This window comes from Leptonotus elevatus, chromosome 14 (genome assembly GCF_054856555.1).
Source record: "Leptonotus elevatus isolate MCC_2025b chromosome 14, RoL_Lele_1.0, whole genome shotgun sequence".
NCBI classification, from domain to species: domain Eukaryota; kingdom Metazoa; phylum Chordata; class Actinopteri; order Syngnathiformes; family Syngnathidae; genus Leptonotus; species Leptonotus elevatus.
The window spans coordinates 5,596,248-5,622,615 of record NC_141252.1 but is presented as its reverse complement, the minus strand read 5'-3'; the positions used below and the strand labels follow the sequence as shown (position 1 = coordinate 5,622,615).

General features: G+C 49.6%; 3 protein-coding genes across 13 annotated transcripts in view; 2 read left to right on the top strand and 1 right to left on the bottom strand.

Annotated features, from left to right (window-relative positions):
• The first annotated feature begins 245 nt into the window (after positions 1-245).
• On the top strand, positions 246-9,047 carry syt16 (synaptotagmin XVI). Of its 3 annotated transcripts, XM_086095102.1 has the most exons (8): positions 246-636; positions 1,648-1,827; positions 4,256-4,429; positions 5,304-5,509; positions 5,979-6,461; positions 6,538-6,715; positions 8,702-8,793; positions 8,894-9,047. In XM_086095102.1, the coding sequence occupies exons 1-8, from the start codon at positions 597-599 to the stop codon at positions 8,918-8,920; spliced, it is 1,380 nt and encodes a 459-aa protein (XP_085951228.1). In that variant the 5' UTR covers positions 246-596; the 3' UTR covers positions 8,921-9,047. The 3 variants fall into 3 exon arrangements, with proteins under 3 accessions (XP_085951228.1, XP_085951226.1, XP_085951227.1); XM_086095100.1 differs by lacking the exons at positions 8,702-8,793; positions 8,894-9,047 and adding an exon at positions 7,091-7,495; XM_086095101.1 differs by lacking the exons at positions 1,648-1,827; positions 8,702-8,793; positions 8,894-9,047 and adding an exon at positions 7,091-7,495.
• On the bottom strand, positions 7,743-26,038 carry arhgap5 (Rho GTPase activating protein 5). 4 transcript variants are annotated; one of them, XM_086095099.1, is made up of 8 exons: positions 25,756-26,038; positions 16,571-20,482; positions 13,823-13,976; positions 13,195-13,272; positions 12,637-12,768; positions 11,783-11,888; positions 11,385-11,711; positions 7,743-8,712 (listed from the first exon to the last, which is right to left on the bottom strand). In XM_086095099.1, exons 2-7 carry the CDS (start codon positions 20,291-20,293, stop codon positions 11,387-11,389), a joined length of 4,518 nt encoding a protein of 1,505 aa, XP_085951225.1. In that variant the 5' UTR covers positions 20,294-20,482; positions 25,756-26,038; the 3' UTR covers positions 7,743-8,712; positions 11,385-11,386. The 4 variants fall into 4 exon arrangements, with proteins under 4 accessions (XP_085951225.1, XP_085951224.1, XP_085951223.1 ...); XM_086095098.1 differs by lacking the exon at positions 7,743-8,712 and adding an exon at positions 9,478-9,617; XM_086095097.1 differs by lacking the exon at positions 7,743-8,712 and adding an exon at positions 9,507-9,650.
• Positions 24,040-26,368, top strand: part of akap6 (A kinase (PRKA) anchor protein 6) — a 58,922-nt gene continuing 56,593 nt past the window's right edge. For 3 of the 6 annotated variants that reach the window (XM_086095088.1, XM_086095089.1, XM_086095087.1), the window contains exon 1: positions 24,041-24,146. In XM_086095088.1, coding sequence (XP_085951214.1) covers positions 24,143-24,146 — 4 coding nt within the window. In that variant the 5' untranslated portion in view covers positions 24,041-24,142. Of the gene's footprint in view, positions 24,147-25,062; positions 25,212-26,368 lie in introns of those variants that run through there. The other 3 variants (XM_086095090.1, XM_086095094.1, XM_086095093.1) reach the window with 3 other exon arrangements.

Sequence of the window (26,368 nt, the reverse complement as noted above, 5' to 3'; positions counted from 1 at the left end):
ATAACGACCCTCACCTGTGTTGGAGAAGGGAGACAGGCTGGCTCGTGGGCACCGGGGTTGACAAACACTGGTTTCGGGTCCAAAAGCGTCACGCCGCTCGGTTACCGTGGTAACGCAGTCCTCAGCTTCCTCCTCCGTCTCCCCGATGCTGATTGGCCGCTTCCGCCGACCGCTTCCTGTTTGGCTCGGCCAGCCGATCGGAAATGTCTTTCGACGTGTCGCTGTTTGTTCTGCGCTGGCTTTTCTCCTTTCCAGTCGCTCTGAACTCGTGTTTGCTCACAAAGCTGCAGGCTGTGCGTGTACGTCAACACGTGTGTGTGCGTGCCTACGGGCCACACCCTCATCCTTCGCCACACGCATGGAGCAGATGTCAGAACAGCGAGCTGGAGGTTAACGCAGAAACGGAAGAGTTTGGGGACGTTGGACGAAGACTCAAAGTCTGCAAGGAAGAAGATGAGCAGAAGTTGCTCAGGAAAAGGAGGAGCAGATGTGAGGAGGAGGAGTTGAGAGGAAGAAGTGGGGAGGTGGAACGGGGGGGGGGGTTGTGGGGGACCCCGTCAAAGAAGAAAAGGAGAAGAAGTTGTTAAGCAGAAGATATGAGCAACTCGACGACAGCGCCGTCTGCGGATTTTGAAAGTAGGTGTGGCTTGATGATCACGTGACCCTCAAAATGTCCTCGGTCACTTCATTAGGTACGTTTTTACGCGCGCGTGACAACCCACTTGGAGTGGATTACGAAAGCAATCACGCAAGCTTCGATATTTCAATACAACACATGCTTGATTTTTAAAAACATTGCTAATGCTAAAGTCAATGTAATATCTGACATGTGAAGAGGACATTTGCATCATCTTTGGAATGATATTTACATTTGGCATACAAATGCTGTGGAAACACACAAACACATTTGAGTAGCACGACAAGAACGAAAGGCACAAATTCTTCCCAACGTGAAAAGTGACTTTTTTTTTTCAACTTTCTTCTTCTCTCTAAGCGTGTAGTTGATAAATGTGTGGCACCACACCGCCCCCCAGAGGACAACAGCTGTGTTTTTTCCCCCTTTTTTAATTTGACTTTCTTTCTCATTTATTTTCTGGTTGTGCTTTCAAGTTGAGTTTTCAAGCAGTTGTTGTTTTCCCGCCAACACACCTGAAATGGCACAAAATGCAAGTGGCAACGTCAGTACACGTTTGTCAGGGGCCGTTAGCGTTGGATGACCAAAAGAGTCCATGTCCCACAAAAACACAAAAACTCACAGGCCTCCCAATTTTTGTTTGCGGTTTTCTTGGATTTGTTCGATTTCCACGACAGCCACAAAAGCACAACTTCCGCAGGTACGCGTTTACAGACGCGTCGCGTAGAAGCAAGACTTTCCGATGGACTACGACGTGAACACAAAAGTATGGCTCAGGTTCCAAGTTGAGAGAAAATGTCAAACGGAACAAAAAACAAGCTCACGTCACGCGTTCCCACCTTCAGTTTGGCGCTTTTGCCCTGCGGGACGCCATTTTGCGAGTGAACGCTCTGACATGCACTTCCGCGCACAAAGTCTCCACACAAAACTGAAGGGAGGGGCGAGCCACGTTAAGGTCAATTGATCTGATGAGTTTGTCATGGCGTGTCCCTTCTTCCTCCTGCTGCGACCAGTCTCGACGGAGGCGGTGGGCTTCCTGTCGGCGGTGGGGGTGTTCATCGCAGCCCTGGCGCTCATCTTCCTTTTCATCAACAAGATGCTCTGCTTCTTCAAAGTGGGCGGAGTTCCGTGTCTGGAGCAGCCCCGGCAGCGGCGCCGGCGCGACCGCTCGGCGGGAGTCCAGCAGGGCCTCGGTGAGACGTGGCGTGACACGCACACACATCCATTGATGTTTCGGCGGAAATGCCGCTTTGGTAAATCGGCAGACGCGCGCAAGCCGACGCAAGTGGAACCTCAACGCGGTAGTTGGCACTGGCTTTCACGCATCAGCGCCGTTTGCGGCCTTCCAACACTCGCACCCCTGCGCCCGCCAGCCGCGTCTCAACTCTCTCATATGCTTCGGACAAATGAGACAGACACACTCGCAGCCTCGCACCCGTCGACGGGAACGCGCAACCGAGGGGCACAAAGGCGGAAGCGCAAGAACTGGGACGCGGGACGCACGTCGCAAACAGGAAACGGAAACAAAGCTGATGTGTGAAAAGCAGGAAGTCCCGCCTCCCCCGTTAGCAACTTCAGCGTTTATAAATCCAGTTCATATTTTCCATCCATGTGAATGGAAATGCAAGTCATACTTCATTTATATACAGTAAATACGCTAACATACTGTAAAAAAAGAAAAGAAGAAAAAAGTAATTCAATAACATTTGACAAGAATTAGCTGTCAACTTTTTTGCCAGTTATTTCTTGTCAAATCGACGGTCAATTTGTGCAGAAAAGTGTCTTCTGTGATTCTAAAGCATTGGCTGATTTCCGCGTGGAAAACCGGGAACTTGTTTCTTTACAAAAAAAAGTGGGAATGCGCTACACATTTCTTTCCATCATCTTTGAAATGTTGCCATTGTTTCGCTCGCCTCATGATGGGCGAGTACGTTTTCATTTGTCAAAAGCAGAAGAAGAAAAAAAAGTGGGTGCGGCCGCGTCTGAGCCGGATCAACGTGAGCCGCCCGTGTTTGTTGAAAAAGTCAACAAAAGGTTCGAAGCAAACATGTCACCAAAAACGCTCCGGCAGGACTCGCCGGTCCGGTCGCACCTCAAACAAGATGCTAGCAGTTAGCATGCGAGTGCTACAATGCTAAGCCTGACTTGGATCACGCGTTTCCACCTTCCAAGGCCCGCAAAGCAAATTTGGTGGGGTGCGAGACGTCCACTGAGCCACGCTGGCGTTTACCATCGCTTGCCATCCAAGCACGTTTTGCCAGGCAGGACTGGTCGCCAATCGATGCCACCGCAGATCCAGACAAACTGGTTGCCGGTTAATCTCAAGGAATGTATGAATGGACTGGTCACCATCTGACAGGTGTAGGTGTTACCTTACTAACCATTTCCCAAAACGTTTTCGTTGCATAGCAACGTTGCTCCGCGGCTCTCGAAACGTGACGCGTTTGTCACGCACCGGTTCCCGCTACCGACCGTTCCTTTGACCGTTCCTTTCAGTTTTGTTTAGTTCCCTAACATTGTCTTTTCTCTTTATTAGTATTACAAATGGATTAACTCTATACACGAGTATATTATAATGAATACACAATCGACGTTGAAAGGACATGTTTATCAAAAAGAAGAAAGAAAAGATTTTGCTCCCCAAAAAGGACGGAAAAAAATCAACAATACAAGAAAAACCCAAAAATGTTTAAGGAAATTCCCCATAAAGACTGATGTGGATTGAGATGGTGGTGGGAGCCCCCCAGTCGGGTTGGGGTCAGGGAGGTCAAGTTTAGTTTAGGACCCAAACGCAGGGAAGCAGGACAAGGAGGCAGAAGTCATGTAAAAAAAAAAGCAACAACGAATGGACGCAGACAGGAGACTAAATACACGCGCACGCTAAAGACACGACAAGACACACCTGCGGCAAGACAAGTGGCTGAGGGCGCGGATTGGTTGACGCGAGGACGGGCGGGACTCGCGAGATGAAGGGAGACACGCGAGGACCCAAACGTGACAGGGCAGAGGTTTGAAAGTCTGCTTTCATTCTTTTGCAGCTGATCGAAAAAGACGAAGAAACAAAAGTTCCAACTTGAGTTCACAAAAAAACACGCAACAGCACGTGACATGTGTCCATTCGGCGCTCGTTATTGGCGATTGGCTCAATTGTGGCATTTGCAACATTTGCTCGGGTTTGAGGCGAGCCCGCTGGAACGATGACGGAAAAGCTGCCGTTTCCTCGGCGTCGCGTCGCGTCGTCCTGCTGCTGACGTCACACGTCGCGAGAATTGACTTCCATTTGCGAGTGGAACGTAAAGCAAGTGTGTCGAAGGGAGAGAGTTGTGCGCGTGCGCGCGCGCCACGGATTCATACAAGCGTGAACCCCACCAGCCCAAAAAGTCAAATGGAAAGAAAAGAATATCATCAAAAAGTCATCGTCGACTTTGCCGAGATCTTATGGCGGCAAATGGCGGCAATGGCGGCTTGGAACGTCTCGGCAGCAAACCGCGAGATATAAAAGGGACGATTTGAAATGGAGCGAACTTGAGCGCCAACCCAATGGCGTCCCCAAATTGGACTTGGGTCTGGCCGGGGAACACAAGTCAGATGATTTTTGTCCCGTCTTCTGTGTGCGTCCAGTCAAGAGCTGGAGCGGGGACGACCACGGCGACCAATCGTCCTCGGACAGCGACAGCCAGCTTATGAAGCACTTTGAGATGTCCTGGTCGCGAGCGCACAGTTTGCGCTCGGAGCAGCCGCCTCCAGGCGCGAGGGGACTCCGCAACGTGTTTGCGGACTTGCCGGAACAGGAAGGTACGCGCTCATCTTGTTTTGGACATTCACTTTGGGATGTCCTTTTGTCTTTGGGGAAAAGCTGTCTTTTCACTTGTTATCCCACGGAGTCGTTTCCATACGTTTGATTTTGCTCACAGCAGGTTTTGGTCCAGCGGCAAGACACGTGCGGAAAGGACAAAATGTGGCAATGACAAAATGTGGCAATGACAAAAAGGGGCAATGACAAAAAGGGGCAATGACAAAATGTGGCAATGACAAAATGTGGCAATGACAATGGACGCACACCGAACAGACACAAGAGACCAAATCCACCGACACTAATGAGACACACCTGAGGGACACACTGAGGGCGCACACACCGGGAAGGGAAGAAAGACGCAAAAGGACGTCAGCAGACAAGCAGGGAAGAAATCAGAAACGCGTGACAAACGCCAACACGAAGACAAAAAGCCAAACACAACAAATAGAAAAAGTTTATCCATTCGGATGGAACCCGGACTTGACTTTGAGTTGATGCAAACTGACGACATTTTCATCAAAGAAAATGTCATTTTAGTCTCTAATGCATTTTGTCACATCTTGTTTTTCTGCAAACCACATTCAGTCTCATTTTTATTTGCCAACAATATTCCACATTTCATTATCGTCTCATTTTGCTCACGTGGTAAAGCTTCGTTGCCGAAGATATCTTGTCCGAATTTTTCGGCGTCGTGAGCTGCCAACTCTTGCGGCTTGTCCGTATTTTCTTTTGCTCCTTCCGTATATTTACAATATGGTAGCTTTCTTTGATCCTCGCATAGAATCCGTTTGGTGTCAAACCCGCTACGGCGGCAGGATTGCGTCAGAGAGCCCAGTTGCGGCGGACAACCAAATCGTGCCAATCTGCTTCTAGACGATTTCCCGGCAGACGACATCATGAAGACCTGCCAGGTGCAGTTGCTGGATTGGTCGCAGGAGACGCCTGAGGGACCCCCGCCACCGCAGCGGCTCTCAAAGGCCGCCTGGGAGGAGGGTCCCGCCCCCTCCACCGGCAAAGCGCCAATCCCGGACGTGGATTCGGGGGGTCAACAAGCTGTTGAGTACACCGCCACGTGTCTGGTACTGCACACTTCCTCCTTGACTGTGCGTTGTTTGTTGCCAGGCGGACTCCCGCCTAACTTGCCCCGTCGCAAAAAGGGGCGGGCCATAACAAACATAGATGTTTTTTTTTTCCTAAAGAAAAATGTCAATCTGAATTTGCTGGTGTGAGCTCAAGGACAACGCAATGCGCTGGTCCTGGTGGGAAATGTGGTCTTCCTGCAGGCAAAACATGGCCGCCGCTTTTGTCCATATGGCGCCGACATAATCAACCCAAAGTGAAAGTTCTTTGGTGCTGCTTAGACGGCACATTTGTTCTGTTTTGTTACGTAACTCGACGTAAGAACAGCCTCTCGGACCCATTGTGGTCAGAAGTCGAGGACTTGCCTGCACCGCAAAGCCAACCGCCAAAAGAATGCAAAAAATGTCCCCGCACGGGACAAGCCAACGGCAAAGTGTCACCCGGGCTTCCTTTTTGTCGCTCACCCAGTCCGCCACCATCCCCATCGCCATCGCCGTCGCGCCCACGCCGCCGACACCCGTGTCCAAGTGCTGCGACCTGCTGGTCTCCTTGGAGTACCGAGCAGCCGGCGAGACGCTGCTGGTCACTGTGGCGTCGGCGCAAGATCTTCCCGACCGGCGGAGGAGCGGGGCGGACGGCTGGCAGGTGCACGTGGTCCTCCTGCCGGCCAAGAAGCAGAGACACAAGACTTCGCTCCGGCGGCTGAGCTCGGCCGTTGCCGGTCCCGACGGTCGCCCGGCGGCGCTGAGCTTCGACCAGACCTTCGCCCTGACGCGCGTCGAGGCCTCCCGGTTGCCGGCGTGGGCGCTTCGCTTCCGCATGTACGCCCTGGACGGCAGGATGTCCCGGCGGCGGATGATGGGCGAAACGGTTCTGCCCCTGGCCGGCGTGGACCGGGCCGGAGGATCGGCCGACATCCGTCTGGTCATGTTGCCGCGCGGCAACATGAAGGTAGTTGCACTTTGCGGCCTTGCTGACGTTTGGCGCCGTCCTTCTGCGGTGGGTTTCTGACGTTTGTTCTCGCCAGAGCGTGGACTCGCAGCTCAGCCTGGCCGGCGACACGGCGTCGTCCGCGGACTCGCTGACGCGCGGCGCCGCCCCCGAGCTCCTGATGGGTCTGTCCTACAACGCCACAACCGGGAAGATGTTGGTGGAGATCATCAAGGGGAGCCGCTTCGGCAACATGGCTGCCAGCAGATTTCCAGGTACTCGTCTTCCTCGTCATGTCCTTTATTGCGGACGTTTTCCATCTCTTCGTCGTCTTGATCGCCGACGTTCTCGTCCTCGTCCTGCCCTTCATCTTCGAAATTCTTGGCGACTTCCTTTCTCGTGTTTCTGAGGTGTTGGTTGTTTCTTCAAGTTCTTCGCGTAACTCGAAACGGGTCAGCAAACTATTCACTCTCTCCCTGGGCTCGGGAGTAACACAGACCACTAGCACCCTCTATTGATCCCGAGCGGAATTGCACTTGAGTCACGACCCGACACCTATCACGTCCACCTGAGGGGCTCCGTCGAATCCTGCTGTTTCCCACGTGTTCTCCACCCGCCGCCATTTGGACCTTCTCCCACTTGCGGTTCAGATACGGCGATCCGGCTGACGCTGCTCAACTCGGTGGGCCGGGAGATCTCCCGCTGCAAGACGTCGCTGCGCCGCGCTCAGCCGAACCCGGTGTACAAGGAGACCTTCGGCTTCCAGGTGGCGCTCTTCCAGCTGTCTGACGTCACGCTCATGGCGTCCGCGTACGGCCGCCGCCGCCACCTCAAGCGGAAGGAGATGATCGGCTGGGCCGCCCTGGGCCAGAACAGCAGCGGCGAGGAGGAGCGCGTCCACTGGCGGGACATGAAGGACGCGCGCGGGTCCCAAGTGTGCAGGTGGCACGTCCTCCTGGAGGCCTGACGCACGCGCGCGCATGCACTTTGGCTCTGTGGTATAGTGAGCCCTGGAGAAGTGGGTTTACACGAAGACACGTGTACTGGTGGAAATAAAGTTGTGATAAAAGTCTTTCATGTATGTGGCGATGCAAATGAGCAATTATGTGAAAATGGCCCGCATGTCGCATCAAAGTGATTCAAATTGGACGTCACGCTCACAAAACAATTGACTCAGGAACGCATTTTAACTGCAGTTGCAGTGTTGCGCCTTGGAGGCGCTATAGCAACAGCAGTGCACCGGAAAGACCTGAAACAACTACTGAAGAAGAAACTGCTTCTTTTTTTTTTCTCTTCTCTCAACTTTAATTAATGTACCGAAGAAGACACACGCCCGTTTCCTGGTTGCGAGGCCGAAGTCGAGCCTCCAGACATCGGCAAAGTCAGAGAAACACATTATATACATAATAATAGATCATAATTATAAACAAAACGAACTATATTTACAATTTAATACGTACTAGTAGTGGATGATGATTATTATTATTATTATTTTGATTGTAGGTTAAAAAAAGGCAACAATGAACGGCAACTTTGTATTCATTTAATATCTAATTTCTAGTCCCTGATGGTAAAATGGTTGCAGGAGGGCGGCCCATAATGGTAGCGATCACCACCGCGATTTCCGATACCTTAAAATAAAAGGGGGATTGGCACCGCTACCGATACCTGGCATCGGTAGTCACCCGTCATCGGCAGGTTAACACCACCTCCGCCTCCATTTGAGCAGTTGCATAGTCGCTAGCATGTTGCAGCAGGCAGCTAGCAAGGCTAACGCCGAGAAAGCGGACCATAAACATACCTGCAATCGATTGGTTCTGAATTTTTAGCCGCTGGCCCATTTCCACCCACGAAATGTGGAGAGCGCATACGGATGTCTTTGGCGTAAATCGCTGCCGTTTCATTGTACATGCTTGAACCCGGTGGAAACATTCGTCCGGAAACTCCCTTCATTCGATCCCGGCCACATAACGGCAGATGCCAAAGCAGCAGAGGTTATTTTGGTGCGGGTTCAGGTGGTCGCGACGTCACTCGTCCGTTTCCCGTCACATCATCGGCCACTTTCACTGACCTCGCAAACATCTGCGCATTCCCGTCGCCGTCCTCGTCTTCCCAGATGTTAGGAAGGAGAAGCGAGCCGGTCACATTTCACTCCGAGAGCATCGCGCGCACAAAGCGAGCCTCCGCCGGCCTACGAGAACTCGAGCAAACACTGGCTGGCCTCTCCTGTAACTTCAGCTTTCTCGCTTTCTGACCGCCAGCTTCTCCTTTGCTGTCATTTGAAATGAAGAAGAAGGTGAACGGCGTCAGTTCTTGGCTTTTGGCTGGTGGTTCATTTTCGGGGAGAACACAGGTTTTTATTTCCATGTATATATATATTTTTTTATTAAATTTTCAAATTCTATTTTTTTATTTTCACTTTCAGTCATGTTATTCATTTGGAATTTTGGCAGTTGAGGTCCTCCATATCGGACAACTGAGACAGACAAACGACACACTCGCACCCGTCGACGGGACCGCGCAACCGAGGGGCGCAAAGGCAGAAGCGCAAGAACTGGGACGCGGCCCACACGTCGCAAACAGGAAGCGGAAACAAAGCTGACGTGTGAAAACCCAAAGTCCCGCCTCCTCCGCGGCATCGACCCCATTGAAAAACATTCCAAGTGTTTTGTTTGTCTCCACCTCGGTCGCATCTTGTGCCCCCCGCTTGCGGCCCGGTCCGGCCCACCAGCAACGTTTGAGCTGCTGATTCATGCAGACGTAGAAGAAATCCTTTTATAAACCTATTTCCTCCATTTGGCAAAGAAAAACGATTGGACTTTGAAACAAAAAGAAATCATTCATTGTGGAATGACAGAAACCAGAAATTCCACTTCACCGAATTCATGACAATTGTTCGTTGTCGACGAGAAAACATGCAGACGTGATGTCCGGCTGTGCTTTGTCAGTTTTGTCCGCACGAGCGTCACACGCCGCACGTGACCGTTTCCCTCCGAAATCCTTGCGCACGCACGCACGCACACGACGAGCACATAAAAAGATATCCAAAAGAAAAGCCATTGAAGAATATGCTCGACGTCTTCTCTACAAGTGAGGATGATGAAGATGATGAAGATGAGGCTCCTGTGCAGAAATGGCAAGACCTTGAGGAAGACGAGCAGTCTTTTTCTTTCGAACCTTGGGAGGAGGCGGACCCCCGATAAGTGTCAACTGCAATTTGGTGGGGTTCAAAAATGTCATCATCCTTGACCTACAAATAGTTTCCATCAGCAAACCCAAAAATAATTAAGGGAGTTCTTAATGTTAGTTAAAAAAATAATAATCTAACAATAGCAACAAAAAATGGACCCACTTTGTTACGTGTCAAGTTTGGTCTCAGAGAAAATCTCAATTGAAAAACAGGCCACAGGGTTGAATTTGATTGGAAAATGTAATTGTTGCAACAACTCGCTGTCGATTGATTGTTTGAGACTTCAAACGGTCGACATTTCAGCCTCTTTTTGTAGTTGAGCACGAAAGAAGGATCAGTCGGGATGCTCCGATCGGGTTTTTATGCTGCCGATACCGATCACCCGTAAGATCGGCTGATACCGATTCCCATCCCATTGATGATCTGTAATTTCCCCCCCGCATTTATTTATGCTACTGAGTGCTATTGGCTATATTATCTGGAAAAAAAGCAAGCATATAATCACTTTAAAACAGTCTTGACTTATTGAAGAGAATTACAAAATTCTTGCTGGCACAAAGCATCAACTATTCAGTCCCAAAAATAAAAACCATGAAAAACCATTCAGCCAAAAATGAGTGAAAAGCGTTCAGTAACGCAATCTTTAACAGGTTGTAATAATCAGCCGTCTCAACTGTGCCACAGAAACATTGCACGTTTCACAATAAGACTTCGTTCCCAAACGATTCAATACGTTCCTAAGTTGACCGTCGCCGGCAACTTGGCTTCGTCTCTCGTGCGTAGACAAACCATCTTGTGCGTTCATCAACGAGAATCACAATTAACGGCTTTATGATTCAGACAATAAATAATATAGCAAATGTGTTTTCGACAAGCACAAAATAATGAGCCGCATTTCCATCGGCTCAATGCCGCGCCTCAAACATTGTCATAAAAGCGCAGGCGCGATGCGAGCCCGCCAACTCCGGGACGCGCACATCAGCTTTGCCAAAGAAAGCGGTTGGAGCGCCGTACATTTCTTGTAAAACTCACACTGGACGACGACGACGACAGGCGGCAAACGCGACACGGCGAGGGGGGCGGGGCCGAGAGAGTCGCCGCATCGCCACCTGCCCCGAGGCCGGTCTGGCAGGCGAGCGAGAGCGCGAGCTGCTGCGGGTGATCGGATCTTTGAGCAAATAATCCCATCATGTACTTTTTCATGAACATCGGCCGACCCTGATCAGTGGCCGATCGATCGGAGCATCCCTAATGATGAACTGACAAACACTTTTGTCCATCATTTTCTGCAAGCTGCTTTGGATCCAATTAGTAATGGAATCATCATCACTTGATATGTTTGGGCATTTTCTGCAGTTAATTTGAATACAAAAAGTGCTTTTGCCATTCATTTTTAACAGGGAACGCCTTTTTTGTCTTGCTGGCTTCCACTAAGATGAAAAGTGCTTTTTTTTTAGCAACAAAAGCTGGATCTCCGTTGGAACCCTTGAGCCTACGACGCTGCTGTATTTGGATGTTGTGTTTTTAGGTGCTGAAAGCTGCCACTGTTGAATCCTGACGGCAAATTCACATTTTTCGTCTTCGGGTGCAAGTGAGTTAAGAAGCCTGACGTGTGCAAAAGTAGTGTCTTGCCGCCATCTAAAGGTTATTTTTTTTAGGGGGTTCAGTCGTGCAGCCTGTTTTTCAATGTTCGCCCCCCCCCCCCCAAAAGTAAAAAGTAGCATTTTTCAATTGGAATTGTGCAAAAGTCACACCTTCAGACGAGGGGCTCGGGGGGCAGCGCGCGCTGGATCTGCTGCGGCTGCAGGGGGGGCGGCAGCTGCAGGGGCAGCAGGGCCTCCACCATGTCGCGGCAGGGCTGCGGCGGGGCTGCCGCGGCGCCCTGGCGCTCGTCGCCGACCACCTGCCCGCCGTGGAAGAAGAAGTGGCTCTGCACGATGAAGGCCTCCACCACGGCCTGGTTGAGCTTGGTGCTGGACAGCGTGTCTTTGTTCTCAAAGTCGGGCCGCATGAGCGTGGGCCAGAAGCAGATGGACAAGTTGTCGGCCGTCATCAGCGTGCTCTTGCTGTGCTGGCTCACCCTGAAACACAGCAACGGGCAGATGGCAACGCGCGCCCATCCGCGCCGGTCCAACGGCCGTGCGGACCTTACCTGTTCAGGTGCGTGATGATGTACTTGAAGACGTGATAGTTGACGGGCGGAAACTTGCCGGCGATTTCCTTGAGGGCGTGCAGACGCTCGCCGTAGTCCGCCAGCTCTGCGGCCACACGCGCAAAGGCGACAAGGTCAGAGGCTCCAAAGGCGTGACGGAAACGGCTCGCGACGCGTGTTGGATTTGGTGACTTCCAAGCGACAACTTTGAACGCTTTGGAATTGATGACTTTTTCCAAATATGGCGGAAGTGACAGCAAAATCAACACAATGCAGAAAATAGCACTTATTTGCGCCACTTGTAATGAACGCAGTAAGAATTGACGAAAGAATGACGCGATACAATTCCTAAAATGTTAAACGGTGACGCAAAAGTGTGCGTTGCATTCACAGTAAACTAACAACAACTATTTGATTGAGTTACTCCATAAATAAATGTTGAATGCAATATTTTTCATTGTATTTACAATTCATTCTTAACATAAAAAAATGTGCATTTACGATCAATCGTATTTTATCTACAACAAATCAATCATTGAACTAAATACCTCGAACAAATGTAATTAACTGACTGACTGAGCTTTGCAATTCCTGTATGACCAAACTAAATATTGTAGGCTCGACCCTAAAGAACAAAACAAAAACAAGCTCGCTTTGGCCAAAGTCAGCTTCTATGTTGAATGTAAAAAAGTAATGAAACGCAAAACTATTTTCAATAGTTCCATCAACTTCCATGAAAAAAAAAAAACTAAATTTCCAACAAAACGTAAGAACAACCAACTTGTGAGCTAAAATTGTCCGAATATTTCCCACAACCGGATTATCCGGCGATTTAGCAAAACGTGCGTTCTTACTTGCGGCCTGCACCAGCTCGGGATGCAGCGCGTACGGGATGAGCGGGTCGGGCAGGTCGGCGAAGAAGGCCTTGAGCGCTCCGGCCGCCGCGTTGATGGCCACGTCCAGCGCCAGCAGGTCCACGCTGCGATCTGCGCACGCAAACACATGCCGTCAATCCAAAGCACACGTGGCACGCCGCTCCACATTTGAACGAGGATCTACGCATTAGCAGCTGGCAGGAAACGGACAAACGAGAGGCTTGAATTGGTGGTGGGGTGGGGGGGGGTGGTGCAATTCCCATTTTGGGCGTAGCGAGCTGGCAAGAAGCTCCAGCGTAGCAAGCCGCACACCTCTCAGCTCAAACTTTTCCTTTTGATGACATGGGGCCCTTCAGCAAGTATGTTACCAAACCGTGAACAACAACCATCACCACTTCTGTCCCCGAAGCGGGTTAAAATGGCCGCGCACATAGCCGGTTCCCGCCTCCACACCTGGACACCACAAACGCGCGCATGCATGCACAAATCCTGAACATGCATAAACAACACTGGTGCGTGTGCGTGGATGTGTGTCACCTTGGTCAAACTGCTTCTGGATGTTGTCCTGGTCCGTTTTATTGCCACTGACGCGGTACAGGCCTTCCGTGGTCAATCCTGTCAACACACACACACGCGAGAGGTGTCAAATGAGTCTGAGTTTATGGACACGTAATCGTGGCTGTCGCTGGTAATGCGCTCTTTTTTGTTGTTGACAGAAACAATATGATTGGCTGCTTCTACAGTGAAGTAAAAAAGTGGCCTCTTTGAAGTGAATTACGTCAGAGGAGGAGGAAGGGAGCAAGATGAGGTACTGCCAACACAATGGGCATCGTCCTAAAATAAGGTGCCAGCGGGTACTAGTTAAATAGTCAGCCCCAAGTGCAACATGAGTAGAGCACAAGGCTATCAGTGGGACACGGAATTAAAACGAGGGGTGGAGCAATCACAATTTCCGCCGACCTCCGTAACAGACTCACTCATATACGTTGGACCTCATTATCACCTTATAAGACGCTAAAGATTTGAGGCTAAAGTTTATGACTGTGCAGGAGTGAGTCAACTCGAGGCGGCAAAAAAGGGCAAATTCCGGAAGAGAACAGAAAGCACGGACATGTGGAAGGCAAAATGGCGAAACGCGGCCGTAAAGAGAGAAAGAGGGTCTCACCCGTGCGCTCAATGTAGTCCACGCACTTCTCGATGAAGAGCGGGATGGGCCGCTCGGGGCTGACCAGGTTGTGCAGCGGGACGCCAAAGTAGTCGCTCTCCCACGTTCGGCGCGTGGGCGGGTACAGCGGCTTGGGCGCCTTCGACGATTTGGCCTGCCCAACAACAACAACAAACATGACGACACAAAACCCAAAATGTTTCGTTGACACCATTTCAGCCAATAATTATTACAGGACTCAAGCCTTTGTTGGATTTGTTCATTTTTAAGCAATGCACGATAAAACCCCCACTAACGTACGTCTCGGCAATCTGGGCACGGCGTGCACGTCGCTGGCTTTTTGCCAGAGGGGTCGCAAATCCGCAAATGGACCTTTAAGCATCTGATCATTTATGATTTTTGATTTAAGCATCAAAATATTCCGCAGCTGCAGCGCTAAAACTATACAGCAGCATTTACAGAAGTGACTCTCCCATATATGTTTACATTTGTACTTTCAATAAAAAAAGAAACATTTTGAAACTGGAAAATCGGTCCATTTGGGTTTTTACATGACATATTTTGCAAAAATCTCATCTCGTCTCGTGGACTCAAATCTCATGAGACATCTCTTCTTGTGGGATGTGTGTCTCGTCCCATGCCTTGTAATGACCAATCATGGCTCACCTGCGAGTCATGATTGGTCATTACCCCTTTCCCAAGCACAGGTGATGTCATCTTCAGTCGACAGAGCAAGTGAAACATTTTTTTTTAAGGTATTAATTGTTTATGAAAAAGAATGAAGTCATCACAATTATAGACAAAATATCTTCTAACTGTTGCAAATGTCTCAATGAGTCAAGCATCGCTTTAAAATACAAGATGGCTTTTCAATCATCCCAGACGCGACAAATTCAGAAAGTGATGGGACACGTCACCCCGCCGGCGACGACTGCCGTGGCGTCGCCGTAACTGCTTGCGTTTCATGCCGGCGCAGCGGGTTGAAATGTTTCCCCACAATGGCGGTCATTCACGACAGCCGTGCAGCGCCCAGGGAAGTTTATCCAGCGATTAGCACGCCATCAAGCGGTTAGTCACGCCGACGAGCACGCGTGCGAGCAGCAGCAAAGCATTTCAACCATCGCTTGATGATCCAATCTTGTCATGAGCCCAGTTTACGTGGAGACTTTATTGAAATATTTGGACGTTAAAGTTTCATGTTTAATGTGCTGTGTCATTAGCCTCACTTATGAGCTAGCACAACACAGGCTCGTGGTAGCGACACGTAATTCTGAAGTGTCACAGACAAAATATCCTCTCACTCAGTCCCAGCGTGTCCTTTTTTTAAAAACTTGCCATGACGAGAAAGCCTGGCAATGCCAACAGGCAATTTCAGGAAAAACAGGAGACCAATCTCAAGTAGGCACAACTCTTCTTGTTTCTGCACTAGGGACGAACGATGACGTAAAATAAGCGAATTGCGATCTCATATTTATCAGCCACACACACACAGGTCACAAAACGCGCATTCCGAATTTCACAAGAATTTCACAAACACGATCAAACATGTTAGGCACTCATGAGACAGAAAACGCACCGAAAATGACGCACACTTACAGTATGTCGTTGGGATGGAGTTCAAATGAGGTTAAAAATCCTTTTGACTTTATTTATTGAGAGGCAAAAAGTGACATTTGAACGGGAAATATTATTTTGTTGTAAAAAGGGACAGAAAATACAAGGTTTACTCCCTCCAATCTTTTTAAATCAAATTTTGTTTTCATGTAAACTCATGTCGAATATAAAAGGTAAGCAGAGCTGTATTAAGTCTTGTCGCTTGCTCAAATGTAGCTGGCCACAGTGGAACTTTGCCGTTCATCTCCTGCAGCGTTTCCATTCTATTCATTCATTCATTCATTCATGCTCGTTCCTGGTTGTCTGCTTCCTCGAGCCACTGTGAATGGCTGCGTATGACGTGTGACTTTGCAGCGCGCATGCAGGAAGGAAGAAGGCGGGAGAGAGTTGAGGCTGTATCTACTCGAATGTGAAGATTAAACAAGAAAGAGAGATCAAATAAAACAGCAGACTGCAGTGTGACCTCCTGTTTCCTGCAGTTCATTTCGTATACCGTGTTTGGACCCCACCTTTTAGGCGATGTGCGGCGGGCGCGGATATGACCCGTACTCCGGCCGCGAGTCCGAGCAGGAACGGACAATAAAATACTGCCGGTGTTGTGCCAAAGTACCGGCAGTTACCCCTGAAAAAAAAACACCGGCATCATTGCCAAACCGCCGCACGGCAACGATTCTGATCATGACGAGGGGGAAGCTCGCACGTTTGATGGAGAAATTGCTCAGCTGTTCAATTTGGATACAGAAGATGAGGACTTTGATGGATTTGTGGATGAAGCCTGATCAAACGATAACGCGAGTACATTGAAATTGTTGAATAAAGTAGAACCAAACTCCCCGTTTTGCTCCTGTTGGGTTGCTCCTGCAACTCGTTTGTTTTAGCAAGCATGCACCCAATAATGCGGTGCGCTTTATGTATGGGTTACATTAAATAGCCCCGCCCCCGTCATCGAGAAACACTGTCCTGTATGAAAGACTTTACTTCCGGGAAGCCGACTCACTTTATATATTGATACAAAAAGCAAAATGTTGTCTTCCATTTTATTTATTTTTTACTTTTCCTGTTGACCAGTCTTGGCACAGACCACATAAAAGCATGCAGACATAAAAAAAGACTGACAACGAAGACTGGACTCACCTTCTTGGGTTCCTTTGGCATCTTGGCCGTCTTTTTCTTCTTCATCTTCTTGTCTTCCTGCTCGGGGTCGGAGGTGATGGCGGGGTTGTCGATGCCGCCCTTCCAAGGGTCTGCGGGAGAGAGCAGGGGGTCCTCCTCGCTGCCGCGATGGGCCCGCCCCTTCTTCTTCTTCTGCATGGCGGGGCCTGTCTCATCGCCGTCGCTGTCCGAGTGAAAGCGTCTTTGGTAGGCCTTGGTTTTGCTGAAGAGGATTTTAGAGCGGTGTTTGTACTTGGAGGGCCTGCGTCCGGCCTGGGACTTACGGTCGTATCCATTCTCATCCTCCGCTCCCCCTTGGAGGCCGAACGAGTTGCGGACCTTCACCAGGTGGCCGTGCGTGTCATCCGGCTCGGCGTAAATGTCATCGGCCTGGAAGCCCCTGGTCCTTAGCAGGGTGTCTGCAGGATCTGCATAGTTGTCCGAAGGCTCCACGTCGTTTGGGAGCGTGGTGGGTCCGCGCAGCGTCCGGCGGTTGCTTCGCATGCCAGCTTCAATGGTTTTCAGCAAATTGGGGTCCAACTTTTTCACGTTGGGCTTGGGGAGAGTCGGTTTGGGCCGAACGGGCGGTGGCACTTTGTGGTTGCGTTCGAGGTCGCTCAGGGGCGTGCTGTGAACCGGGTACTCGTTGCCCTCCAGGTCGATGCGGTACTTGGTACGCTCACTAGGCGTGGGAAGAAGCTGAACGTCGTCACCTATGGGACTGTACGGCGGGGGCGCTTCGTTGTCGTCGTCGGACTCTGGGTAGTACGTGTTGTAGGCTGGAGAGTGGCTGTGAGGTGAGGTCTGAAAGATGTCGTCGCTGGCCCCAGTGGTGCTCTCCCTTGATGAGTTGTCAAATAGGAAGGAGCTCTCAATGTTTGCTTTCTTCTCCAGCACTTCGTTGAAGAAGGGCGTGAAAACCTCCGTCTGCCGGTGGTACTGCGACAGCGAGTACAGCGCCGTAAATTTGGCGGCAATCTCAGTGGCAATGTGCTCGCCTTCGGTCATCAGCTCCTTGATGGCGTCATTTTCAAAGAAGTCCACCTGGCTGTCTGTGATGGCAACCATCTGGACCGGGATCACATCCTGGACCTCGGCCAAGAAGGCCCGCAGCGTTGCCATGGACGCTTTGCGCTTGGCCGAGTAGACCAGGATGTAGCCGTGCACCAGCTCGTCTTTGCGAACGCCGATGGCGGAGTGGTAGGAGAGAACAGTGACTTGAATCCTCCTCCTGCGGTCGCCAACGATCTTGTCCAGTAGCAGCGTGTTGGCCTGGCCCAGCTGCCCGGCGCTACAGCAGTGCGATTCCAGAAAAGGGGAGAGAATAAGGTCGACGCTGAAGGGGTCCCAGCACATGGCGCACATGACGATGCGGAGGTCGGCCTCTGACATGTCTTTGATGGAGGGCAGCGGCGACATGACGTCAAAGTTCTGCTTGAGCCCGTCCAGGACCGCTCGCAGGCCCTGCTTGATCTGGAACTCTGTGAACTTACGTGGAAAGGCGCCCGAGGGAATGTCCACAAAGGTACACTGTAGCTTGTTGGCCAGCTGCTGGCCCTGGTGCCGCAGGATGGGTATGTTCTTACAGACACTGTCCCTCTGATTGGCCAGGATGAGGAGAAAGGGCAGAGGAGGAGCAAATTTCTCTCTCCTGCTTTGGGCAATCTCTGCTCGGATTCTGCCGATGCAATCGCCGATGCAGTTGAGGGACTCGATGGAATTGAAGACGCAGAAGCAGCCGTGCGGCTTGAACGTGGACACCCAGGTGTGGCTGAAGAGCAGCGTGGAGTTGACGTCCACGGGGAGAAGCTCCAGCTCATAAATTTTGCCATCAAGGGCGTACTCGTCGTCGGTGGACTGAGCTCGAATCTCATTGGCCAGTTCTTGCGATAGACCTTCCCTTCCCAAAAGGCAGAGATTGACCTTGTCTACGCTGGCACTGTTGTAGTAGAGGTTTGAGCGGCCGTGGTCCTGCTGAACCAGCCTGTTGGCGAGAACCTGCTCCACTTTCAGGTCCACGCAGTTGTGCCCGCTCAGGCAGGTCTCCTTTGTGGGATGGTAAACGAAACCGATGTGCTTGAGCAGAAGAGACTCTCGGTCCGGAGCCAGTTTTTGCAGCGCCCGGTACCTGGGCTCCTCGTTGAGCACGCTGTGTATTTCACTCATCTTATCGTAGCTCGGCGTGGCGTTCAAATCCAAGTCATAGAAGAGCTCGGCATGCTCAAAGAGCATTTCTTGAAAATCCTCTTTGGCCCGCTCAACTATTTCCTGCTGGTGTCTACAGTAGACATCCTTCCTATCTGATTCTGTGATGAACTTGTAGGCTTCATCCTCCATAACGAAGCACATGACTTCCTCCCAAGGCTGCCCGGCGCTGATGAAGTGAACCCTGTCGAGCGTTTTCTTGAACCGCTCCTTCGTGTCCACCCTCCTCTTTTCCGACAGCAGGTGCTGGACGTGGTTGTGGTAAATCCTCTCGCCGTCGGGCGTGCTCAGGAGGTCAAAGGGTATCCGCCGGTCGCTGTTGTCAATGTGATCCGACTCGTGCCAGGGCGTCTGCTCCAGTACCACAAACCAGCACTGAAAATCGGAGCGGTTGCGGATGACGCTTTGCGCTTCGCTCCACGTCATGTGCTCCACCTCGTCCAAGCGACTCAGGAGGTTGTTGAGGGTCTTAGGCAGAGTGGTCAGGTACTCGTCTCGTCTCCTCCTGATGTGCTCTTGCTTCAGTTGTGCAATGCGCTTTGTGAACATGTTCCTGCCTTTCCTGGAGCCCTCCAAGGTGATGAACTCCTCATAATCGGGGTTGCCCTTCATGTTACTTGTCATCCCTTTCCATGTTGTATGGTAATCTCTCACCACTTGCACCATGAGCTTCTCAAATCTGTCTGTTACCGAGGCAACAAGCTGCCTTTGGACTTTAAAGGCCTCCGAGTACGGAATGGTTTTTGGCTTGCCCCTGGTTTTGTCCAGATGCTGGATGAGAGTGTTGAAGCAGAGCTCCACGTTGACATTGGCACGTGCAGACGTCTCGACAAGGACCAGGTTCTTCTTGCTGGCCACAAACGTTTGAAGGTCCCTCAGGTGATGGTCAACAAACTCATCACATTTGGTGGCAGCAACCACGATGGGCTTTTTTGACTTGGCCATTTGGGAGTAGAGCCCATTGACAAACTTCATTTGGTCATCAAACTTCCTGTTGCAGCCCTTGCTCACGTCAACGCACAGCACAAAGCCGTCCATGTTCAGCTTCCCGTCCGGCATCTGCTTCTGGTCAAAATCCTGTTCCAGGCCCAGCTGGTCTGTGCAGATGTACATGAGCTTCTCGGCAGAGTGAAGCTTGGTGGTCGCCGCCCGTTTGCTGTACTGCTGCATGTTGGTACTCCGGTGCGCCTGAAACGTCTGGTCATCGATGAACTCCGTCTGCTCGATGACTTGGATTTTGCAGTCCAGTCCCTCGTCCCCTCTGTGGGGAACGTCGCCCCAGTACAGGAAGTGGTCATTGTTCACCACGCGGCCGCCAAAGTCGATTGTGCTTAGCACGGACGTGTGCTCCGAGTAGTAGTTGTCGGCGTTGGGACGCACGTATCTGTTGCAAAGGCACGACTTGCCCACGCCGCAGTTTCCCTTGTCTTTTTCCGTCCCGGAGAGGCCAACCACGCTGACAGCGAATGTCGGGGGGCGCACATCCTTGTTCTTGGCCATTGTCTTATATCCCCCCGTTCATTGCTGACTCGCTCGCTGCCAGGAAAAAGCTCAGGATATCATGCCCGTCAGTGGCACACCGGCGCCTTCATCTCCGGTCTTCGGGAAAACGGACAGTTCCACGTTGTATCTCTGTTGTATCTCCTTGGAGCTGGCGGACGTCGGCCGGGTTCTCCTCTTATCACCTGCCTGCAAGACAACGAGAGCACGGTTAGAGCCAAGATAAACGCTCACATGCCTTACACACAACTAACTTGTATGTTGCCTCGAGACAAGCAACAAATCTGCAACATGAACATTGCAATTAAGCCCAATTATCGCCAAATAACAGCTGGAAAACCTCTGCAGGGCACTCAAAAAAGCCAAAGTCAAAACACTTCCATTGTCACGTGAAATTATTTTGCGGTTTCAAACGGATGTTTTTGTTTTGAAACAACTTTTTCTCTCAACTGCTTGACTTTTCTTTTCTTTTAATGATATTGCATTTTGCTGCAGTAGCAACATAAATTGCCCTTCATGGGATCATCTGTCGCATCCAGACAAAGGGCTGGTGTATAACGGCTTGCTGGTATTGTGTACAGTGTACAAAGAGTTCATATGCATGAGGACTGAAATAAAGGGCCTGGTCATTTAGTCCCGTGGCCATATTTGGAGTCGTCCTCTGCCCGCACCAAAGGCCTGAGTGACATGAACGGGATACTTAACTCATTGAGCCATTTTCGGGAGTAAAAAAAGTAAAAAATGTTGTCCAGAACGGGGCTTATTGACTAAGCCTAGAAGCGTTCAGCTAACCGGAATGACTCACTTCCGGCGCTTCACTCGGCCTCGGCAGTGAATGTAGTAGACCTGGAAGATGGCCCATTTTTACACATGATCGCTACAGGACTTGCCAAAAATGACCGTCTCAGATGTCCATCGACTGAACAGCACTGAAATATGGGGTTCCGCGTTTGGGCCAAAAATATGTCGTCATGCCTACTGCCGTGTCGATGTTTACTGGGCGTGACATGACACGGTATAACCAATACCTAGAAAAACACATTTTGCCACTTGCTGTCGACTTAAGATGACATCCCCTGTGCTGAGGAAATAGCTAACGAGTCCGACCTATCGCGGCTCACCTGTTTTCTGGGTTTGGTCAGCAAATTGAAAATGAATATTGATCGTTACCCGTTTCCTCAGCACAAGTGATTTCATCATCTTCAGTTGACAGCAAGTGGCAATATTTGTTTTATGTTCATGAAAAATAATGAAATTATCGCATAAATCATAGATAAAACATTATCTTCTTACTTTTGAAAATGGCTCAATGAGTCAAGTATCCCTTGAAGCTCTTCTAAATACATAATAGAGTTTCCAAATATGATGATCAGTTGAAACCCCACCAACACACACATTTCCAAGATATGCAAATATATATATATATATATATATATATATATATATATATATATATATATATATATGTGTCAACAAAATGTACTGTGCAATTAAAAACATCCACTTTTAAAGGGTTAATATCTCTAAAAAAATAGTAGCTACGCTTTTAAGTACTGATTTCTGATAGACAGGGCCAGAATACATACATATAGCAATTTCCAGCTCTGTACCTACATTAAAACAAAAGATACTGGCCTGCGAATATGGCCCAACATTTTGTGTGCAATTCCCGGATCCCAAAAGTGGGCGTAGCACCCAAACTTTGAAGGGCCATAACTCGAAAACCGTTTGAGCGAGAAGGCTCAAACTTTGGATTCTCTCTTTTGACATCAAAAGGCACAAATGGGATACACATTAAATTGTAGAGGTGTCATTGGGGAGGGTGTGTGAATTGACATGGAACAAGGCCATGTGGCGAAAGAAATAAAATAGTGCTTCGGAGCCATTTGCGGAGGCAGATAAAAACGGCAGGCACATGCGGCCCTTTTTACAGCCGCTGACCTAGAAATGATTTGCTCGGCTGCGAGAATCGAGCAGAGAAACCAAAGCAGAGCGCAGATCTGTTTGCTGCTATGCAAAACAGAATATGTGGTTCAGCATCAAAACCTTTATGCGACACAAAATGAAATGATTTGCATCCATCGAGGTCCAGCGGGCCCCGAGGCGACTGTGACACGGGTGACTGATGAGCGCAAACGGCCCACTGTTTTACAGCAACGTGCCAATCAACGTGTGAGCGCCAGACAAGTATATCTATGCGCCAAATCACTACAGTGAGGACGACAAAATGAGGTTTCCAAGGAGGAGGAGCGGCTTTACCACCGACGGGAACACTCGCCCCAGTTTTCACTCAAGCTCTTGAAAAATAGGGACACCTACTTACGCCTACTTTTTTTTTTGCACCCAGTGATGCCATTATTGAGTAATATGTTACGCTATAATGGTTGCCATCTTGAGTAACAAGTCAGTCATCTTAACACTTTACTACATGTAATGTAGTAGTCTGATTAAAGTTACTATTCAAAGATTTAAATTGGCAAAATGTACAACTTTAGACTGTCTATCTTGCGAGAAGTAACATGAAGCGCAAGTCGCACCAAATCCAGCCGCAGTCTGGTACCTGCGGAGGTTGCACATGCAACAAAACCATCCAGAGTCGGGTCGTGGGGGCCACAGCTGTAGCAGGGAAGCCCAGACTTCCTTTTCCCCAGCCATTTCGTTCAGATCCTCTAAAGGTATTCCAAGACAAGCCGAGAGACAGACGTCCCTCCAGTGTGTCCTGGGTCGTCCCCGGGGCCTCCCACCGGTGAGACATGCACGGAACGCCACTCCGGGGAGGCGTCCAGGAGGCATCCGAAACAGATGCCCGATCCACCTCTCAACGTGGAGGAGCAGCGGTTCGACTCAAGAGTCCCTCGCGGGTGAGCGAGCTTCTCACCCAATCTCCAAGGGAGAGCCCGGACACCCTGCGGACTCTTGTTCTGTCAGTCGGACTAAAAATACCAAACAAGGTGCAGCAAAGGCGCCTTGCGTTTGTCACGTGAGCTGCGGTGCGGACGCGGGATGGCGTCAGTCCATGGGGTCCGGCAGGTTTTGCAGAACAAAATGTGCCGCCGCAGTGGCTCTTATTTACTCCGCCGGCTTTTGCCACGACACCTCGGCGACTACGCTGTTTGCACAACGTCAATGAAGATTTGTTTCGTTCCTTCCACGGGCGTGTTGTTGACTTTGGTCCAACCCAGCCGCTTGCGTGTTCTAACACGTCGCTAATTCATTTCCCCGTGGAGCGACTCCTCTCAACAAGCGCGGCTGCGAGCAAAAATGCCAACTATGAGAAAATGTGGACGGCTATTGTTTCTGGCCGTGACGTTCTTGCAGCCCGCCAGTTGCTCGGCCAAATCCAAACATCTGCTTCCCATCTTTGGCGAGGGAGGCCCTATGCGAGCTGATGTCGCCATCAACACCGACCAGCCTGAAGGACTCAGGTTTGCTCGTAAAGACGCACTAGGCAAAAACACGGATCCTTTTTTAGAAATAGAATCTACTTTTCTCTCGAGTCCGAAAGAATTGAGTGACTGCAAACTTCTTGCTCATTCTTGACAACGACGGTAGATACTGCACAAGTGCCTTATTTACATCGAATGTCTCCGTTCCTTGGTCACATTCTGCATTGAGATTTCTTTCTTTAAAATGAAGGTAGCGCTTGATTGTCACACCCACCTACGTTCTCCGCATTTGAGCCATGGAGCCGTGAGCAGCAGCAGAGCTTGGGAATCATTTGGTGTTTTAACCCCCCAATCACCACACTCAGGGTGACTGTCAATCATGGAGGCTATTGTATAACCCTGCCAGGGATTGAACCCATGGCCTCCTCGTCTCAGGCTGACCTGATACATGCAATAATTAAGAATGGGTAAGTAACCATACCAGCTTTATTTTCAGGTATCGGTACTCGTGACGGTTGCCGATACCAGTATGGGCCGCCCTGTTGTGGCCGTTTTACAATTAGAAAATAGAAATGATCAATTAGAGCAATAGAAAATACCCATTAACTTCAATTATTATTATTTTCAGAAAAATACTATATTGGAATATATAGGTCTTTCATTAAAATGATCTCTCATTTTTGGGGAGGGGGATTTTATGTAGTAGTGGTATCGGTAACTACTCAAGTGTTGAGTATCGGTCAGAAAACAAGTGAGCCGTGATTGGTCTGAGCCCTGAGAAACAATGTTATCTTCAGTCGGCAGCAAATAGCAAAATGGCCGCCCCCTGACTGAGATGAATAAAAACGGGTGCATTTTGCTGCCTAACTCACATTCCACAAACATAATCATCACAATGCCGTGTGATTAGACTAGCGTTTGTGCATAGAACTAGGGTCGTCCCAATCCCATGTTGATATTAGTCCAATAGTCCAAAATTATTAGATATTTTTTTAAATATCGATCTATATGTGAAATCTTCAATATTAGCACTCACAGTTTGGAATAAATGGGTTTGATTTCCTCATTCCTCCTGTTGCTGACTACTTTCAATAGTCTCACTTGATTAAGTATCTTCTTATTTACTTTCACTTATTATTATTTCATACCAAAAACTTAAAACAAAAGCATGTATAATTCCTGCTGGTATGATGTCTGATCGATATGTGTATCAGACAGTACAATATCTGTATCGACGTATCAGAAGTGAAAAGCTATTTTGGGACACCACTACGAGAAGGAACATTTTGGAGTTGACTTGCCCTCTGCGCGGCGTCGCCATTGTCGACGAGTGACGTCAGATTGAAGTCGGGGTCCTTTTTGATCAAAGTGTCGTTTCCTGGTTGGAGGTCATAAAAGTGCGACTTGCCACTTTCATGGAATGCAGCATTCGTTAATTACCTGTGACACCTTACAAAAGGTCAGGTAGCTTACAAATAGCCCACGAACCATCAAGGCCAATCGTGGACGGTGAACTCTGTGTGAGGTCGCAGGTAAATTAATTAATAAATACATGCATACATACAGTTTCCGGATGGCCACAAGTTCCGTTACAAATGATTTTAAACGGGGCCAGATTGGAGTTGCTGAACTCGAGCAGCCGGTAATGCGTCAAAGCCCCGCGGACGAGCTCCTATGTTCTACCAGATACGTTTTGTCTTTACAAACACGCGGCAAAAAAACAAAACCAACCTAAAGAAAACATACTCGTGTCTGTCTCCAACTCCGCATGACGAAAACAAACCAAGCGTTGGCAACCCGCTAACGTTAGCGAGGGGCTAGCTGCTAGCCTCGTTAGCTTCTTTGGAGCCGAGGCAGGGGCTGCCAGTCAACGAGTCGGGGCAGCTCTCGCAGCCCGACGCGGACGGGCCACGACGACGCGCGGACACCTTCGGATCCCTCTTTGGGAACCCGCATCTCGGTCGCTTCCGAGCCGCCGGAAGGCTCGTTGAGCCCGCGGGGGAAGCTCAGCTCGGCTAACTCTAGCCTAGCTTTATTAATCCCAGCCCGGAGACATTCCCGTCGTTCCGTACCCACCTAGTAGGAAGAACAACATGGTCGCTCCAGCGTCCTTGTAGAAAGCGTCCCTGCGTTGACGAAGACAAGTTGAGCTGAGGAGAGGGGAAAACTCCACGGAAAACGCGTCCACTCGATCCACGTCCGTCGGTATCCTCGCGGCCGCTCCACACGGGGGCAGTCGGGGGTGTCGTTCGCTCGCTCGGCCGACTGTGCTGCTGCCGCTGCCGCTAGTGTGAAGCACACAAGAGTGTATTGCTGCAGCCTGGAGACCGTCTCGCTCAAGCCAGCGCCATTTCGGAAGTGCACATAAACTTCAAAATAAATCTCAGCGGAAGTTTGATCAATTTAAAAATTAAAACGAAGCTTAACGCTCATGCGTACGTCGATTAACGGAAGCTCTCGATCTATTTTTTATATCTATTTTTTAGTTCGTTTAACTTCAAATGTACAGAACGTATTGGCATAGTACATTGTTAAACATGATACAGGAAAGGTAACAGACAAGCTTAGAAAACTCCAAAACGACACAAAATACATTAAATATACAACTTAAAGAAAGGAAGGAAAAGAAAAAAAGGGGACATCAGCAAGATCAAATTCCTCCACCAAATTTTTTAGCTTTTTTTTTCTT

Coding starts and splice junctions, on each gene's coding strand:
- syt16 (XM_086095100.1), top strand. CDS start 597: ATGAGCAACTCGACGACAGCGCCGTCTGCGGATTTTGAAA. Junction 1,828..4,255: donor GGGAGTCCAGCAGGGCCTCG/GTGAGACGTGGC, acceptor GTGTGCGTCCAG/TCAAGAGCTGGAGCGGGGAC. Junction 6,462..6,537: donor TGCCGCGCGGCAACATGAAG/GTAGTTGCACTT, acceptor TGTTCTCGCCAG/AGCGTGGACTCGCAGCTCAG.
- arhgap5 (XM_086095099.1), bottom strand. CDS start 20,293: ATGGCCAAGAACAAGGATGTGCGCCCCCCGACATTCGCTGTCAGCGTG. Junction 13,977..16,570: donor TGCCAAAGGAACCCAAGAAG/GTGAGTCCAGTC, acceptor GTTGTTGGGCAG/GCCAAATCGTCGAAGGCGCC. Junction 11,712..11,782: donor ATCATCACGCACCTGAACAG/GTAAGGTCCGCA, acceptor GCTGTGTTTCAG/GGTGAGCCAGCACAGCAAGA.